Source organism: Octopus sinensis, linkage group LG9 (genome assembly GCF_006345805.1).
Source record: "Octopus sinensis linkage group LG9, ASM634580v1, whole genome shotgun sequence".
Taxonomy (NCBI): Eukaryota; Metazoa; Mollusca; class Cephalopoda; order Octopoda; family Octopodidae; genus Octopus; species Octopus sinensis.
This window is the reverse complement of record NC_043005.1, coordinates 93,843,071-93,862,243: the sequence shown is the minus strand read 5'-3', so window position 1 is coordinate 93,862,243 and position 19,173 is coordinate 93,843,071. Positions and strand designations below refer to the sequence as shown.

Genomic DNA, 19,173 nt, shown 5'->3' with positions numbered 1-19,173 from the left:
TCATGTAAGACATATCTGGTCCATTTCACTTGAGGCTGAAGGTGACCTAAATACACCTGAGCCAAACCTTATCAAAGAACTGCTCAAGTGTTACTATCCCACCGTAGAACTTTATAAATATCTTAACCAAAGTGGAAGATGATAACCTAGCAAGGAAAAGCCGACTGCAATGTATCAGCAGAACCAGCAGTGAATGGTTATGGTATAAATGTTAGAGGGAGAGACAGCTGAAAGCTATTGTACCTTTATATCTTGTGGTTCTGTTTTGCTCAGTTAATCTTTGCCTTTTTAGCCTTTCTGGGTTGATAAGAAAATTTCTAATCGGATTTTGGAATTCATCATCATTATCATTTAACATGCGTTTTCCATGTTGGCATGTGTCGGATGGTTTGACAGAAGCTGACCAGCAGAAGGGCTGCCTGGACTCCCTGTCTGTTTTGGCATTATTTCTTCTGCTGGATACCCTTCCTAACACCAACCACTTTACAGAGTGTACTGGGTGCTTTTACTCAGCACCAACACAAGTGCATTTACATGGCACCAGTATGGACACTTAGAGATCAGCACTTTTGATGCAGCTGTCCTCATTCATCCATATCACATGACTAAACCAGCACAGTCTTCTCTCGTGCACACTACATTTGATGCTTTGTATACCCAGTTTTCATCTCAAATCACTTACACTCTGTTGTATATGCACACAGATATTATCCATCCAGCCGAGCATATTGACTTTATTTCTTTCAAGTCTTCGCATACTCACAGTAATCACAATCATACAGTTTGCCTTTCAGTGTGAGGGAGAGGCCCTTTGTTAGCAACAAAGTTTTCAGCTCTCTGAACTTTTCCCAGCCTGTTCTTATTCTAGCAGCTATGCTTTTGGAACACCCACCACCACCACTGATAATTTGGTCACCTAGATAACAGAAACTGTCTGCTACTTCTAAGGAGACCCCTGCAGACATTTGAGAGAGTGTATTTTCTATACATGACCAATGTTTAATGTCCCTACACATCTGCCACATGTAAAGACAACTTTCTCTGTTAATCTTCCAGTGTCCATAGCTTACACTGGGTACACTGTATGGAGTTTTTATTGAAACCTTTTCTACATATTGAGCTGAGCCATCACCCTGAAGGGCTCTGTGGTTTGTTTCCTTGCTTATTAGGATTTTGGTCTTTGCTAAATTAACTCTAAGGCCCTTTGATTCCAGCCCTTTCTTCCACGCCTGAAATTCCTTCAGCAATAAGAACAAGGTCATCAGTGTAGAGGAGCTCCCAAGGGCAGCCAGTCTTCTCCCCTGTCTAAGTATACCTGTCTTTTAGCTTCCCTTCTATCTACCTGATATAGTTTTCTGCTACTACCATTCTTCCAGGCCCTTTTTTTTATGCTAATGGCCTTGTCTACAACACTTTTCCACCACCACATCACCCTAGCTCTGGTTGAGTCTTTGCACCTGCCACTGATTTAGTTTGTGGCACTCAGCAAACTATCTCATAGGAACTTCCAGTAATCCTCTATGTTACATATCTGTAGTTCCTCCTCCTCTTTGTTAAATTTCTCAATTAGGGTGTCCTTAAATTTTTGACCATCTAAAGGATCCTTAAGCTTCCAAATCCTTCTTTTCTAGACAGGTCTGCTTCTTGGAATCCTTCTTGCTAAAGTTGCTGATGACTAACTTATACTGGTGGGGGGGGCGTTCTTCACCAGGGATATAATCAATTATACCACCTTCTGCTTCCTAAATTTGAACCATGGGGTGTCACTTCTCTAAGAATCATCTAGCAGCTTGAGGATATGCCCTGACACATCTTCACCATTTTCTCTCTTTTCCAACCAAAGTATCCATGTATCTCCTGTTCCGCAAGACACTTGTTTCTGTCCCTCTCATCACCTTGCACAAACCCCACCCCCTCAATTCTGCCCTCCCCTTCTCAGTGGAAGAGCCTTAGTTTGCAAGTCACTTGGTGGCCTTACTAGTACCATGTAAAAAAGCACCTGGGTAGTTTTAGGAAGATATTGGCACTTGGCACAGTCCTCTAGCTTACCAGCTCCTGTTGAATCATCCAACCCATGTAAGCATGGAAAGCAAATGCTAAATACTGATGATATACTTTTGTTAGAAATCAACATGATTATTCACCAGGTTCTACATTTTACAGTCTAATATGTCTGTTATGTATAGATATGGTTAACCAGTGTATTTTAGGAACTGATAGCCAGGAACATCAGACAGAGTTAATTGTAACAGAAAAGATTCTATAGAGAAAAATTTTTTAATATTAGGAAGAAATTATGAGGTGAAAATAAAATAAAATGTTAATAAAAAAATGCTTTTACTATAGTTTAAATGGTGTACAATTTATTTCCAGTTGTTGAAAATATGTCAAATGAATTTTAAGTAGTGCTCTGACTGAGTTACAACTCAATACTTCATACATCACATGATAATGTGCCATATTTTAAAAATGAATAGTAATCAGTTTCTTAAGTATTTACATTTAATTATCCTACAGGACAATCTACTAAGGGCAACAGACTGAATTTGTGGTTGGAGCAAAGCCTCTGCCAGACTAAGGGTGATGTGGTGGTGGAAAAGTGACATTGACAGGGCCACAAAAGAAAAGAGACAGAGTGGAAAAGAGGGGCTTGTAGCAAAGAATCATATCAGAAGGCTAGAAGACTAGACGTCAAGTTTATCTAGAAGCAGAAAAGAGAAAAGTTTGCCTAAGTCCTACAGCATGAAGATGAGAGATTTGAAATATTCTGGGTTGCCAGACAAATTGTCAGTAAGAATCAAGATATTGTAGGAGAGAACTGTGTGTGAATGGATAATGGTATGCTTGCACTCAATGATGTGGACAAGAAAGAAGCCTGGAAAAGTTACTATATGAGACTGTTGAATGTAGGGAATGAATGGAATAAAGGGAGTCTCCCGCGTGTGAACCAAACAGAGGGACCAGCTATCCTAGTGGTAGATAAGGCAATTAAAAATATGAAAACTGGGAAAGCCCTTGGTCATCCAGAATCATAGTTGATATGCTCCAAAATAGCCGGTAAGGTAGGAAGGTTAATCAGGTTATTCAGGAAGGTGTAATAGCCAGTGACTGGCATAAGAGCATAATTGTTAACTGTTAGAAGGGTAAGGGTGATGCATTAGATAGAAGTTAATTACAGAGGCATCAAACTACTGGACCAGGTTATGAAAATTACGGAGTTATTGCCCAATTATTAGGCTGGATGAAATGCAGTTCAGCTTTGTCCAAGGAAGAAGCACTACTGACGCTATTTTCATAGCCAGACAACTGCAAGAGAAGTACTTAGCTAAGAATAAACCATTATACTTGGCATTTGTTGATCTAGAGAAAGCCTTTGATAGAGTGCCCTGCTGTGTGACATGGTGGGCTCTGAGGAGGCTAGGGATAGATGAGTGGCAAGTGAGGAGGCTAGGGATTGATGCTGTCAGTAAGGTGAGAGTTAACCACGAGTACAGTGAAGAATTTGGTGTACAGTTAGGGGGTTCATCAACGCTCAGCCCTCAGTCCCTCCTTTTCATCATTATCTTTCAGGCCATAACAGAGGAATTCAAGACCAGCAGCCCCTAGAAACTACAATGTGCTGATGATCTTGCCTTCATAGCAGATTCTATGTTAGAGCTAGAAGAAAAAATTCCAGGTTTGGAAGTAAAACCTGGAATCTAAGGGCCTTACGGTTAACTTAGCAACGGCTAAGGTCCTAATAAGCAAGAAAACTAACAGGACCCTAGTCCACCCATCAGCTAGGTGACCCTGTTCAATTTGTAGGAAAGGTGTAGGAGTTCCTACTCCATATGGTGTCCCCAGTGAAAGTTATGGATACACAAATGGTACAGTGGAATGATAAGGAAGATTATCAGAGAAGATAGCTTCCGTATGCAGAGGATCCATAAAAACTTTGGAGACTTGGGAAATTGATTCTCTCAAAGGCCCTGGTGGTTCATTAGAGGTAGTAGATAATTTCTGTTACTTAAGGGACCAAATTAAGTGGGGAGGATGCACAGAGAGTGTGATAACTAGGATAAGAATAGGATGGAGGAATTTCAGAGAACTTTTACCTCTGTTGGCTGTGAAAGGAAGATTGTATGATGCATGTATATGGACAGCAATTCTACATGGTAGTGAGATGTGAGGCCTGTATGCAGGGAACATGTGAAGGTTAGAAAGAAATGAAGCCAGTATGTTCGCTGGATGTGTAATGTAAGTGTTCATGTTCAACAGAGTGCTAGTGTTCTGAGAGAGAAGTTAGGCATAAGAGGAATTAGTTGTTATGTGCAAGAGTGAAGACTGCACTGGTTTGGTCATGTGATGTGGACAGATGCCAACAGCTCCATAAAGAAATGTTGATCTCTCAAAGTAGATGGAACATGTGGAAGTGGAAGACATAAGATGAAGTACTGAACGACCTCAGGACACTGAACCTTTCAGGTGAAATGACAAAGGACCAAGATGCCTGGTGCCTTGCTGTACTCAAGATCTGTACTCTGCAGCAGAAGTATTAAGAGTGAGCGGTGCCATCTAAAAGCACCCAGTACACTCTGTAAAGTGGTTGGCATTAGGAAGGGCATCCACCTGTAGAAACCATACCCAATCAGAATGGAGTCTGGTACAGCTTGTCAGCCCTGGTCAAACTGTCCAATCCATGCCAGCATGGACAACAGATGTTAAAGGATGATGATGATGAATTGTCTAGACATGCAGTCGTCATCATCCTTGCTTGTATGGGGTTGCACATTTTAACATCCAACCCGTGATGCCATAGGACTGCATCATGTTCCAAGTCAGCTTTGGCATAGTTTCTATGGCCAGATGTCTTTCCTAATGCCAACTACTTTACAATGTGAACTGGGTGCTTTTTTACATGACGCCAGCAACTTACAAGAAAAGGGAAAAGGACTCCTCAACTAAAATGGTGATATTTGAGAGAGGGGAGGGGTGGCTTTATGCTAGGGACAAGCAGAGGTATGACACACAATAGAGAACATGCAAAGCTACCTTGCATTATATAAGGGTAGCTGACAATAGCTGGGAAGATGATAGTGATGGGGCACCTGAGCAAACCTTCAAGGAGCAAGTGTTGGTGAGTTTATTGTGTTGGCTTATATGATCATCTAAATGTTTTGTTAGAATAATAATACACTAGGTTGTACAGTTAATTGAATTTGTAATTTATTTCAAATAAATTTAAGTATTTTGCTATTTTGTAGGATAGAGTTGGTTTGAGAAATACGATTGCTTTCAAGTCATCATTCAACATGCTGGCATGGTTGGATGTCCAGCTTCAATGTCTACTTTAGTATGGTTTCTATGACTGGCTGCCCTTCCTAATGCCAACCACTTTAAAAAGTCTACTGGGTGCTTTTGTTTGTGACACTGGCACTATGGGGGTCACCAAGTAACTTGCAAGTTAAAGAAAAAAACCCTTCAATTAAGTGAAAGTATAATAAAAAAGGAGAAGGCTTTATACGAGATATGTAATATTTTAGTTTCTGGTAAGAAACTAAAATATTACATTTTAAAACTAATCTTGCTTTTCTACTTGAGTATTCAACACTTGAGGACCTAAATTCTGTTTTTCTTAATATATTTCCCCTTAACCCTTTAACATTCAGATTCCTCTGTCAAATGTAATGCTTATTTATTCATATTGTTTTGAATTAATCATGCATTATCTTGTATCTTTGAGATGTCAATGTTGTGATTGTTTAATATTTGAATGACATTGTAGTGCAAGTATGAGAGACCAGATCTGGTCAGTTGGAACAGAAAACAGAATATATGGGCCAGATATTTTTTTTTTTTTTTTTTGTACTTGTTTCAGTCATTTGACTGCGGCCATGCTGGAGCACCGCCTTTAGAGTGGTGAAAGAGTACAGCAGGGATCACCACATCCCGCCGGAGCCTCGTGGAGCTTTTTAGGTGTTTTTTTTCGCTCAATAAACACACACAACGCCCGGTCTGGGAATCGAAACCGCGATCCTCCGACCGCAAGTCCGCTGCCCTAACCACTAGGCCATTGCGCCTCGACCAGTTTAAATGTTAAAGGGTGGTGTAGTGTATCTATCATGAGAATGTTCAGAATGTACTGAAGTCTAATGCTATTTCTTTTCTGCTTTTGCAGGGCAACAAAGGAGGAGTGGCTGTGAGAATGACAATTCATAACACTTCATTGTGTTTCATAAATTCTCACTTGGCTGCCCATCAGGAAGAATTTGAACGGAGAAACCAGGTAAGGTTTATTATGAAAATATGAAGACAGTAATAAGTGTTCTTCTAACGGCTACGCTTTCAGAGCCTGTAGGTTTGGTCACGTAGGTTATGGAAACTATCTACTACCTCTAAGGAAATCCTTGAGCTTTAGAGGAAAATCTATTTCCTGTGTGTTCTTAGTATTTATAGTTCCCACACACCTGCCAGCTTGCATTAGATACATTGAATGGTATTTCTATAGCTACCTTTTCGACATGTCGAGCAGGACCATTTCCCTAAAAAGAATTCTGAGGCCCTTTAAATGCAGTCCTTGCTTCTACACCTGAAATTTCTCAAATTCTACAATAGATTTAGCTATAAGGTCAGTCATCAGCATAAAGGAGCTCCCATGGATAATCAGTTTCAAATTCCACTGTTATGGCCTGAAAGACTTTGATAAAAAAAGACAGAGCTGAGAAATGATCCTTGGTGAACTCCTACCTGCACACTCAATTCATTGCTATACTCATTGCTGACTTTTGTAAAATGAATTTAACAAGTTTGTGTGATATTAAATGGCTCTCTCTCATGATGTAGTTTGCTTGACTACATATTTTCTTGAATATTATACAAGAAATTTGATGATGATTGTTGTAATATTGAGGAAGCCATTATAAATAAACCAATGGCTGGTCATCAAGAGTCAATGGTTCTAGTCGGTGTCTTGCGGAGTTACCAGCGATAGTAAGACAGATAAAGTTAGTGTATTACTATTCCACTACTGAGAGATACAATGGTATCCAATGACTAGTAACTATTGTGGCTACTAGCATAAAACAACAACAACAGTACAATGGTAGTCACACATCATACCAGTGAGAGGAACCCACTTTACAACAATGATGATAATACTCAAGATGATTAAATTTCTTGTATAATACTGAGCATCAATTAGGGAGTCACATTGGATTGTAAAATCCCACAGGGCCTTGTATTCATTGTTCTCAGTGGCACCCTCTGGTTCATTTCTTTGCTCTGCCCACACCGTACTTTTCACACAGTCTCGGTGAATAAACTTAGCCACATTATCATGCCTCCTTTTGTAGTGTTTTTGGGCCAGCTTCCTACCTTCACTCACAGTATGTAAGATTGTTTCGTTTTTGCTGCCACACATTCAATAATGGGATGATTCACTGCTTTTATATACTTGGAACTTTGTGTAATTAGTTCTCAGGATTTGTCCTTGGATGCTGCATATCAGTACTTCAGTGCATCCTTTCAGATCACTTTCTCTTAGTCATCTCCAGGTGTGTTGGTCTTGTCTTTCCTTTCAATTTTTCTGCGCTATTTTCCATGCATTGTTTTCATTTTCTTATTGTTCTTCATCTTGTTTCTTAAATGTTTTAGGATGTGTCGCATTTTCAGTAGGTTTCGTGTTATTATTTCTAATGGCAGCAAGCAATGATTCATGCTGCTGTCTGATGTATCATCCCAGGTTGTTCTCCTCATAGCAAACTGGTAGAATTGTTTGCACACTAGACACAAAATACTTAGCAGTACTTCTTCTGCATTAAAATACCACTGAGGTTGTCTTTGCCTCTAACTCTTTCAGGATCAATAAAATAAGTACTAGCTGAGCACTGGGGTTGATGTAATCAGTTAAGCCCTTCTCTCCAAATTTCAGGCTCTATGCCTATTGTAGAAATTATTATTATTATCATTTTCCAGTTGAATTGCATTTTATTTCATCTTCTGATCCAGTCTCAACCAGTGACCTAAGGCATTAGATGCCAAGAAACTTCCTGAGAATGTGGGTGGTTGATGCCAACCCAATTCTTTGAGTCTCATAGATTGTTGGTTTCCCAGGAATCTAGTCAAAAAATTTGTTTTACTTTTCTTGGTCATTCCCAGTGCACCTACAATAACAGGGATGGTTTTGGTTTTTAATTGCCACACCCTAGAGATCTTAATCTCCTTATATTTCAACAGTTTTTCAAATTCCTTTGCTTTGTATTTATACAAGTTGACACCAAGTCTCATCCAGAGACCTCAAGAGACAACTGGTTAGAAGTTCAAGTTGGTGTTATGACTAGGGTGCCAAATGTTTGGTTTTGCACAGAGTGGGTGTCTGTCAAAACATGAGAAAATTAAAAATTTGTTTTAAAAGTAATTTGATGATGATAGTGTGATCTTAAGATGACAGTAAAAGGTATTTGCTATTATGTACATTTAAAATTACTTTTGACAGTATTTACAAATTAAAATGTTTTGGGGATTACATAGACATTATTTTTCATAGGATATGAGCAGTTCCCATAGGCACTATCTTTTAAATTTCTTCCCTTTTGAGATTTCCTGGTATCTGTGATAGGGAACTTTCAGCCCTTTTTTGTTATCATCCCTAGAGTGCCTATGACAATAGGTATTGTTCTAGTCTTGAGATTCCACATTTTGCCAATTTCTATTTCAAGATCTTTATATTTGCTCAGTTTTTGGTTGGTCTTGACAGGTACATCAATTGGAACAATGAGGAGGCGTGATCTTTGTTTGAAATCCTTCAGTCTGGCCTATTTGCATCTTTCTTTCTGTCAGTTTGAACAGTAAAGTTCCAAAGGAGTGAGATGTGATCATTTTCAAGCGCTGAAAGTGGTTTGTGTTCCCTCCAGTTTTTATCATGTGGCAGGTCCAGCTCCTTGCAGATTATCCAGTGAATATACTGTGCCGCTCTATCATGCCTGTTAAAATACTCTGTGGGTACAAGAAGGCTGCACATGGAGACAATATGATTGATGGTTTCAGCTTGTTGTTAACATACATGACATGTTAGCCTGATAGCTTCTTTGTAGGTAGGCATTGATCCTGGGTTACTATGATAAACCCTTATGTCTCTGATTTTAAGGCAGAAGATGCCAACCAATGATGGGTAAGGGTTTTGTCAATATCAGCATTATTAACTCTCTTTGGATATTTGCCATTGAGAGACTTTTCTTTCCATTTATCAGTGAAAATATCTAAGGTAGCACTTTAAGCAAGGGTTTTCATACTTAGCTTTTCTGTGCTTGTTTCCAGTATATCTAATCCTGGGACTTGCTGTATTTGGAATTCACTTAGATATTTCCTTACCTGTTTTGCTACTGAGTATGCGATTTTCTTGTTTCCGTACTTTAAGACAAGTTTTAGCATCCAGTCATCAGAGTTTTTCAGGTAAGTGTTTAGGACAATTCTGGCAATCTTCAGTGTCAATTTAAGTTGCAAGAGTTCACAGCTACCCTCTTTTCTTGGCAAGTTATATCATTCTATATCTACCTTAAGGTGGTGCATTATATTCATTGTCAACAATTTTCAAATTTTTCTATCAAGATTCCAGCTTTCAGTAATTGACCAGTTTACAATATTGAAACTGTCAAGTTTAACATTGGATGTATCTGTCATTTTCCCTCTGATAAAGGTAGCTTTTGCACATTTATCAAGGCCAAATTCCTTCCTGATGTCATCACTGAACTGTTTTACAAAACTGTTTTGTATTTATTGTGATTATTATTATTATTATTTCTTTCTAGGACTACAGAGATATTGTCAGCCGCCTCCGATTCCGACAGTTTCTTCCTCACCTTACTATGCACGACCATGAGTATATAAACTGTTTTATTCACATTCTCTCTTTTTCTATATTGCCCATCTCTGTCTTTTTCTGTTTTTCTATCACTTGTTTTTCGTTCTTAATTCGTATCTTTTTGTTTTATGGGTTTTTCATTCCCCTCCGATGTCCCACCAAAAGGGATCCCATCACAGACACATTGATTCTTTACAAAAGATAAAACACAGCCAAAAACATGAGAGCATGACTTTCCAACAGCAACCATAGATGTCTTCTACTGCGATTGATTTTCCATTATTATTTTAGGCTTACATATGTTTCCCTCATTTGAACCAACTGGTTCATTCATTTATAAAGGTTACACTAGAGTAGATAGTACTGTAATTTTCATCATCATTAAGGTTTCTATCCACTGTCCATTCTGGCACGAGATGAATGGGTTCTTACGGATCAGTTGTCTCAATTCATTTGCCAGTCCACTCATTACAGAGTGTACTGGGTGTATATTACCATGGCAGCAACACAATTTCCTTATCTGTCAAGAGACAAAAGAGCCCCCAATGCTCTAAAATGCCTCCATTCATTCAATGAAGTAGGCTAAGAGGATGACTGGGAGAGAGGGTGGAGGTAGATGATGAACTAGGGTAGGCGGGTGGAAGAAGTGTAGATGAGGGTGGGAGGATATTAGAGAAGGAACTAAAGAGATAGTGCTGGAGAGAGAGGAAAGAAAGAGACATTAATGGCAGGGAACAACAGAAGACAGGTGATGATAGTAGCCACATGTTTGATGGTGAGAGAGAGAGACAGAATGATAGTTTTAAATATGGATGATGGTAAGATACTGATGTGTGTCAATAATGAGTAAATGACCTGAAGTAGATAGAATGATGACTAATGGTATAGTGGAGTCTATCAGATATGAACAGTCCTGATGCACTTCATTATCAGGACTTCTTATCTCGGCATTCTGTTGTGAGGAGTAATAACTTAGGTAATAGAAGAAGGTGTCATTATACAATGACTGGCATCACAGTATCCTCATCAACTGGTTTGAGAATAAGGGAGAGACATTAGAGAAAGGGCAATACAGAGACATTATGTCAATAGGCCAGGTTATGAAAGTTAAGGAAAGAGTTATCGTGCAAGCGGTTAGGGAGAGAATTAGCTCAGATGAGATGCAGTTTAGCTCTATGCCAAGAAAGTACCACAGATGCCGTTTTTCTACTGAGACAATTTTGCAAGTATTTTAGCCAGGACTAAGTTCCTACATGTAGCATTCCTCAACCTAGAGATGATCTTTGACCAGGTTCTGTAGTCTGATAGTTGCTAAGGAAACTAGGTGTAAATAAATGACTTACATAAGCCAAGCACAGAGGTGCACTCTGAATGATGAGAGGGTCTGCAATGAGTTCTGTAGGGAAGGGACCCATAAAGGTACAGTCCCATTCCCCACCAGCTTATTATAGTCCTGTTAGATGTAACAGAAGTGTTTGAGATTGACTGCCCACGGGAAACTTTGTAAGCTGTTGACCTAGTACTTACAACTGAATCTAGTGCTAGGATAAAATACACCTGGCATACTCTGTAAAATAGGTTAGAATGAAGAAGGACATCTAGTCATAGAAACCATGCAAAAAAACAAAACAAAACATAACGAGATGTCTTGTAATTTTCTATTTAGCAGGGCAGTTAATTCTGAATAAAAAACTCAAACCATAATAGCCCATCCTTGTCAGCATGGAAAGGAATATTTTGCAGAGATTATAAGACCTCAATGTTATATCAGTCTACAGCACTGACAGAATCTTATTTACGCCTTTAGTTGGGGGAGGGGGGGGGGGTCTTATTTGCTTTGTTGTCAAATAGACGAAACTAGACATGATTAATGTTAATGAAGACTGTGTCAATAGTAGAATAGAAACTTGTTAATTTTCAGCTGTGAGGCTAATATCATTTTCACTTGAGTTTAGCAACTTCTCATTTTTCTCTTCTGTAATTTAAGCATATGAAATATCAACAAATAAAATAATTTCACTCCTTTTCTTACCTTTTTTTTCTAGAGTTATCTTTTGGATTGGTGATTTAAACTACCGTTTATCAGAAATTGATATTAATGATGTGAAGAAATATATTGATAGCAAAGTTTACTCCAAACTTTTTCCTTATGATCAGGTTCGTATCATTCACTTCACTCAAGTTGGTATCGGTATCATAAATCATCTACATATCACTATCAAGTAAGACACAATCAGGATATTAACGATTCACATCACACACGAGTTGTAAACAAATGTCACTGTCATGCATCATTCATTTCCAATATTCTGCATAAACAAAGTCTGGCCATTGGTAAGTATTAGCTTACTTGAAAACCAGGGAGGGTTGGTGATAGGAAAGGCATCTGACTGTAGAAAATTTTCCTCAGTAAATTCCATCTGACTGATGCAAGAATGGAAAAGTGGATGTTAAGATGATGATGATGATAACAACTGCATCATTTCTGTACAAAAATCATTAAAAATCCAATCTTCCTAAACATTAGAATGCGGTACCTGACATCCAAAACATATCATTATATTAGAACAAATTGATTAAAAAAAATGGATAATTACAGAATTTTGGTTAGGACTTGGCTGGAATTCCTTTGGTTTCTCTGGAATACATCCTGAGGATGCTCAGATGTCATGGAATCACGGGTCATCTCAATAACTGATTACTCGGACACAAGTTAATCATTTTCTTTTCTTACTCTACTTCATTGATTCTCTTGCTCTGGTGTCCGGATCAGGTGAGTTACCTGACCAAGTAAGCCATACTGTTGTGATGATCAACAAATCAGGATGTCCTTGCTTTTGGCACTTGATGCAGACACCAAATCCTGCTGGAACAGGAGTTGCAATAACTAATGCTTGTCCAAAGCGCCACACAATGACATCCAAACTGAAGCCATATGGTTGTCAACTGGACTTCTTAACCATGCTTGTATTCTGATCAAGCAAACCTGTGATCAATGGCATTCCAGTCAGGACAATATCATTTCGGTTATCAAACGACTCCATTATCTAATGTAATTCCCTCTTTTTCATGATGGTGGGATGTGATTAGAAGGAGATACAGCTACTATTTCTACCAGGTCGAGTGACTATATACAAGGTCCCTGTATATAATCTTTAATGTGTATAGGCATGTGTGTACTCCACTGTAGTCTGTTCTTTTTGTTGTAATATCTTCATACTTATTCTCACCATTGTTTTACTGTCCACTTTCCCATACTTGTATGAGTCACACAATTTATTGAAGCAGATTTTCTGTGGCCAATTGCCTTTCCTGTCATCAACTCTCCCCTGTTTCCTTGCAAAGAAATATTTCCCCGTGGCCAGATATGTTTTCAAGGGAAGTTGGAAATGATGGTGGGTACCTGCAATGAGGAGGGAACTAGGCTGCTGGACTCCTCTGATGCAAATGATCTTATGCTTTGTAATACTAACTACAGGAAACCTACCAGTCACCTATTCACCTACTGGTCTGGTGGATACACTAGTCAGATTGACTACATCCTCACCAGGAAATGGGAAAGATGCACCCCACAACATAGGTTAGTAGTTAGTGACTTCAGGATCAGGGCTAAATGGATGCCCAGAAGATGACTGGTATGGAGGAGAAGGGTCTGGAAGCTTAAGGATCCTGTGAACGGACAGAGATTTAGAGATGTATTACTCAAAGCTTTTGATGAAATAGAGGGGGATACAGCATCACACGATGTGGAAGACAACTGCAGGTTTCTACGGGACAATGTTGAAGGCCACTGACCAGATCTATGGATGGTGCCAAGTCTCCTCTCAACCCAAGGTAACATGGTGGTGGAACAATGTAGTTGATAAGGCCATTAGGGAAAAGAAACTGGCATGAAAAGACTGGAAGAATGGTGGTAGCAGGGAACTGCATCAGATTGCCAGAATGGAAGCTAGGAGACAGATTTACTTAGCCAGAGGGAAAGCAGATAAGAAACAATTTGCCAATGTTCTGCATCGTAAGGACCAAAGACTTGAAGTGTTTCTTGTTGTAAGACAGTATGTGAGAGAGAATCATGATGTCATAGGAGAGAAATGTGTCCGCATGCATGATAGCTCACTTGCGCTAAATGAGGCTGCAAAGAGAGAGACTTGGAGACACCACTATGAAAGGTTGCTAAATGAAGAGAATGAATGGGAGAAAGAGAGTCTCCCAAATGTCGACCCAACAAAGGGACCAGCTATCCAAATTGACAGTACCTCGGTAGATAAAGCAGTTAAGGGTATGAAGACAGGGAAAGCCCCCCGGCCCATCAGGAATCACTCTTTACTCTTTTACTTGTTTCAGTCATTTGACTACGGCCATGCTGGAGCACTGCCTTTAGTCGAGCAAATCGACCCCGGCACTTATTCTTTGTAAGCCTAGTACTTATTCTATCGGTCTCTTTTGCCGAACCGCTAAGTTACGGGGACGTAAACACACCAGCATCGGTTGTCAAGCGATGGTGGGGGGTACAAACACAGACACACAAACACTCACACATATATATATACATATATACAACGGGCTTCTTTCAGTTTCCGTCTACCAAATCCACTCACAAGGCTTTGTTTGGTTGGCCCGAGGCTATAGTAGAAGACACTTGCCCAAGGTGCCACGCAGTGGGACTGAACCCAGAGCCATGTGGTAAGCAAGCTACTTACCACACAGCCACTCCTGCGCCTATGCTGAGATGCTTAAAATATCTGGGAGTGTTAGCTATAGTCTAGTTACCCGTATAGTCAATCAGGTGATACATGATAGAGTCATACCCAATGACTTGTGTAATAGCACCATGGTCAACTACTACAAAGGTAAAGGTAGTGCATTAAATATGAATAATTACAGAGGTATCAAGTTGTTGGATCAGGTAATGAAAGTCTCAGAGAGGGTCATAGCCCAACTAATTAGGGAAAGAGTTAGTTTAGACAAGGTGCCAGAGAAAAGCACCACTGATGCTATATTTCTGTTAAAACAGATGCAGGAGAAATACCTACCCAAAGATAAACCTCTGTATAGCCTTCTGGCTTGACAGTCCTCAGTCAAACCATCCAACCCATGCCGGCATGGAAAGCGGATGTTAAATGATGATGATGATGATATCTTTATAGCCTCTGTACTTGGCTTTTGTTGACATGGAGGAAACCTTTTACAGGGTCCCCCAATCCCTTATCTAGTGGTCAGTGCAGAAACTAGGGATAGGTGAGTGATTAGTGAGAGTTGTACAAGCCATGTACAGGGATGCTGTCAGTAAGGTGAGGGTTGGCAATGAGTATAGTGAAGAATTCTGGGTAGGGGTAGGCGTCCACCAAGGATCAGTCCTCAGCGTCCTCTTATTCATCATAGTCCTCTAGCCAATAACAGAGGAATTCAAGATAGGATACCCATGGGAGCTCCTCTATACTGTTGACCTTGCTTTAATAGCTGAATCACTATCAGAACTAGAATAGAAGTTTCAAGTGTGGAAGCAAGGTCTAGAATCATAGGGTCTTACAGTGAATCTAGCAAAAACCAAGGTCTTAGTAATTAGGAAGGCAGACAAATCACAACTCCCTTCAGGCAGAAACTCCATAAGATGTACCTAGTGCAAGCTATAGACACATAGGTGCAGCAACATCAAAGGAAGGCTAACTGAGAAGATAGGTTTTGTGTGTGGCAAATGCTCACTGAAAATGTGCAGAAAACAGCTTCCGTCATATGCCAGGGGAAAAACTAGAAGTAGTTGATAGCTCCTGTTACCTAGGTGACCAAGTCAGCAGCGGGGGTGGATGCTCTGAAAGTGTAGCTGCTAGAATAAGAATATCCTGGGCAAAGTTCAGAGAACTCCTACCTCTGCTGGTGACAAAGGGCCTCTCGCTCAGAGTAAAAGGTAGACTGTATGACGCATGTCTGCAAACAGCCATGCTACATGGCAGTGAAACATGGGCATTGACTGTTGAGGACATGCGTAAGCTCACAAGGAATGAAGCCAGTATGCTCCGATGGATGTGTAATGTCAGTGTGCATACACGACAGTGTGTAAGCGCCCTAAGAGAAAAGTTGGACATAAGTGGTGTACAAGAGAGACGACTGCGCTGGTATGGTCATGTGTTGCATGTAGATGAGGAGAGCTGCACGAAAAAGTGTCACACCCCAACAGTGGAGGGAAACTGTAGAAGAGGTAGACCCAGGAAGACCTGGGATGAGGTGGTGAAGCATGAACTTCAAACATTGGGCCTCATGGAGGCAATGACAAGCGACTAAGACCTTTGGTGATATGTTGTACATGAGAAGACCCAGCAAGCCAAGTGAGACTGTAACTGTTGCCTATGCCCATGTAGCATAACCGGCCCATTTAAGAGTACTCATCAATCATTGGGCAATAAACTGTGCTTGAGAAGCTCTGTTGAGTCAAGTGAACTGATGGTCATGATCAATGCCAGTACTGCCTGACTGGCCCTCATGCCAGTGGCACGTAAAAAGTACCCACTACAATCTCAGAATGGTTGGTGTTAGGAAGGGCATCCAGCTGTAGAAATCTTGCCAGATCAGATTGGAGCCTGGTATAGCCTTCTGGCTTGACAGTCCTCAGTCAAACCATCCAACCCATGCCGGCATGGAAAGCGGATGTTAAATGATGATGATGATGATATCTTTATAGCCATTATCAATTATATACCAATTTAATATCTTTATACTGATTATCATGTTTGTAAAATATTCTAAAAAATTAAGAATAAATTGTAAATAGGAGTGGCTGTGTGGTAAGTAGCTTGCTAACCAACCACATGGTTCCGGATTCAGTACCACTGCGTGGCATCTTGGGCAAGTGTCTTCTGCTATAGCCCCGGGCCGACCAATGCCTTGTGAGTGGATTTGGTAGACGGAAACTGAAAGAAGCCTGTCGTATATATGTATATATATATATATAGGCGCAGGAGTGGCTGTGTGGTAAGTAGCTTGCTAACCAACCACATGGTTCCGGGTTCAGTCCCACTGCGTGGCATCTTGGGCAAGTGTCTTCTGCTATAGCCCCGGGCCGACCAATGCCTTGTGAGTGGATTTGGTAGACGGAAACTGAAAGAAGCCTGTCGTATATATATATGTGTGTTTGTGTGTCTGTGTTTGTTCCCCTAGCATTGCTTGACAACAGATGCTGGTGTGTTTACGTCCCCGTAACTTAGCGGTTCGGCAAAAAGAGACCGATAGAATAAGTACTGGGCTTAGAAAAAGAATAAGTCCTGGGGTCGATTTGCTCGACTAAAGGCGGTGCTCCAGCATGGCCGCAGTCAAATGACTGAAACAAGTAAAAGAGTAAAGAGTATTTTCATTAGTTTTTCCTGTTGTCAAAATAGAAGGAAGAGCAACACCTCTCCAATTGATGCTGATATTCTTCTCTTTTTTTTTCTATGATTTCTTACATTTGTTCTGATATTTTCAGCTCTATAAACAATTAGGAAAGTCAGATGTGTTCAAAGGCTTTACAGAAGGCGACATTTCCTTTAGACCAACATATAAATATGACACAGGCACTGACAACTGGGACTCAAGGTAGGGTTTACTTAAAATTCGTTTTCATCACCAGATTTTCTCTATTACATCGTGCACAGTCACTAAACAGTCTAAACATATGTGGATGCCATATCTCCCTCAAATCACACTCTACTCTCTTAAAAAAAGCAGAAAGGATAATGTTGTCCAAAACCCGAGTACAGGCTTAATCTATTGCTCTGCTTAACTGCACCAGCTGATCCTTGCGTGCATGTAGTAGTGGTGGGTTAGGGCAGTCATTCTGTTGCATGCTTCTGGGTCAGGTTTCCCATCTGAGGATATCTTTCTCCCTCCAATCACACAGCTCTTGGAAAAAAAGTCATTAATGCTACCTTTCCTCCCTTTGCTAAGTCTTAAGAAAGAGAAGCAGAATTCTTGATATCTTCCTCTTTTACTTGTTTCAGTCATTTGACTGTGGCCATGCTGGAGCACCACCTTTTAGTCGAGCAAATCAACCCCAGGACTTATTCTTTGTAAGCCTAGTACTTATTCTATCGGTCTCTTTCGCCGAACCGCTATGTTACGGGGATGTATACACACACACATATATATATATATATATATATATATACACACACACACATATAGACAGTTTCTGTCTACCAAATCCATTCACAAAGCTTTGGTCAGCCCGAGGCTATAGTATAAAGACACTTGCCCAAGGTGCCACGCAGTGGGACTGAACCCAGAACCATGTGGTTGGTAAGCAAGCTACTTACCACACAGCCACTCCTACGCCTGTCTGTAAATAAACTCAAGATGGTCACAACTGAAATTTGATTGGGACCAAACAATAATAACAGTTACTATTACTACTACCCATCTCCTAATCCCTGTCTCCCCTTCTCACTTTCCTCATGGTTCATTATACATTATACATTGTCTCCAGTGTAATTAGGGAAACCATGGCAACTCTCCAACATTCCAGCCATCCCTCACATACCCTTATCACTCCAGCTTTTGAGATATTTACTTGAGGACCCTCGTACAGTCTACCGCTACCTCCCTGCTGGTCATTTAGTATCAACGTCCATCATCCATTTTCACTATTTAGCCAAGTCTTGCTTTCCAGTACTCTTTGCTAAGTGTAATGTTTTGAGGACACTTTAGTCTTGTCAAAGATGTAGCATCTCCCTCTCATGCTGATGCCATGAAAGAAGCCTCACCCAGTAATACTCTGTAAAGTGGTTGGTGTTATGAAGGACATTGATGGTAGAAACCAAACCGAGAGAAAACTGCATTGGTTTGTGATGTGTATGGATGAGGACAGCTGCATAAAGAAGTGCCAAGCTGTTATTGTGGTAGGGGTAGACTCAGGAAGACATGGGACAAAATGGAGAGAAAGGAACTTGAGACACTGGGCCTCACTGAGGAAGTGATAAAGGACTGAGAGATGTTGCAATAAAGACTCATTAGCGAAGTAAAATCACTGTCTTCCATACATACAGGCTTGTTTGCAGGTGCTAGTGCCACATAAAAAGCACCCAGCACACTCTGTTAAGCCGTTGGTGTTAGGAAGGGTATCCAGCCATAGATATCATGCCACAACAGACAACTGGAGCCTGGCCAGCTCCATGTCAAACCATCCAACCCATACCAGCATGGAAAGCAGACATTAAACGTTGATGATGATGGTGGTAGTGGTGGTGGTCTGGTCTCCCTCATCATCTGGGGGAGAAGAAATGATCCAATTGTCCTATGCCAGCATAGAAAGCAGGCATGAAACAGTGAAGACAATAATATTGTTGGTGAAGAGAACACTACATGCT

At 40.3% G+C, this 19,173-nt stretch overlaps 1 protein-coding gene across 3 annotated transcripts in view; it reads left to right on the top strand.

Annotated features, from left to right (window-relative positions):
- LOC115215827 (inositol polyphosphate 5-phosphatase OCRL) overlaps positions 1-19,173 on the top strand; it is a 169,801-nt gene that overhangs the window by 113,395 nt on the left and 37,233 nt on the right. For all 3 annotated transcript variants that reach the window (XM_029785147.2, XM_029785146.2, XM_036506172.1), the window contains 4 exons: positions 6,158-6,265; positions 9,786-9,856; positions 11,884-11,995; positions 17,295-17,404. In XM_029785147.2, coding sequence (XP_029641007.1) covers positions 6,158-6,265; positions 9,786-9,856; positions 11,884-11,995; positions 17,295-17,404 — 401 coding nt within the window. The remainder of the gene's footprint in view (positions 1-6,157; positions 6,266-9,785; positions 9,857-11,883; positions 11,996-17,294; positions 17,405-19,173) is intronic.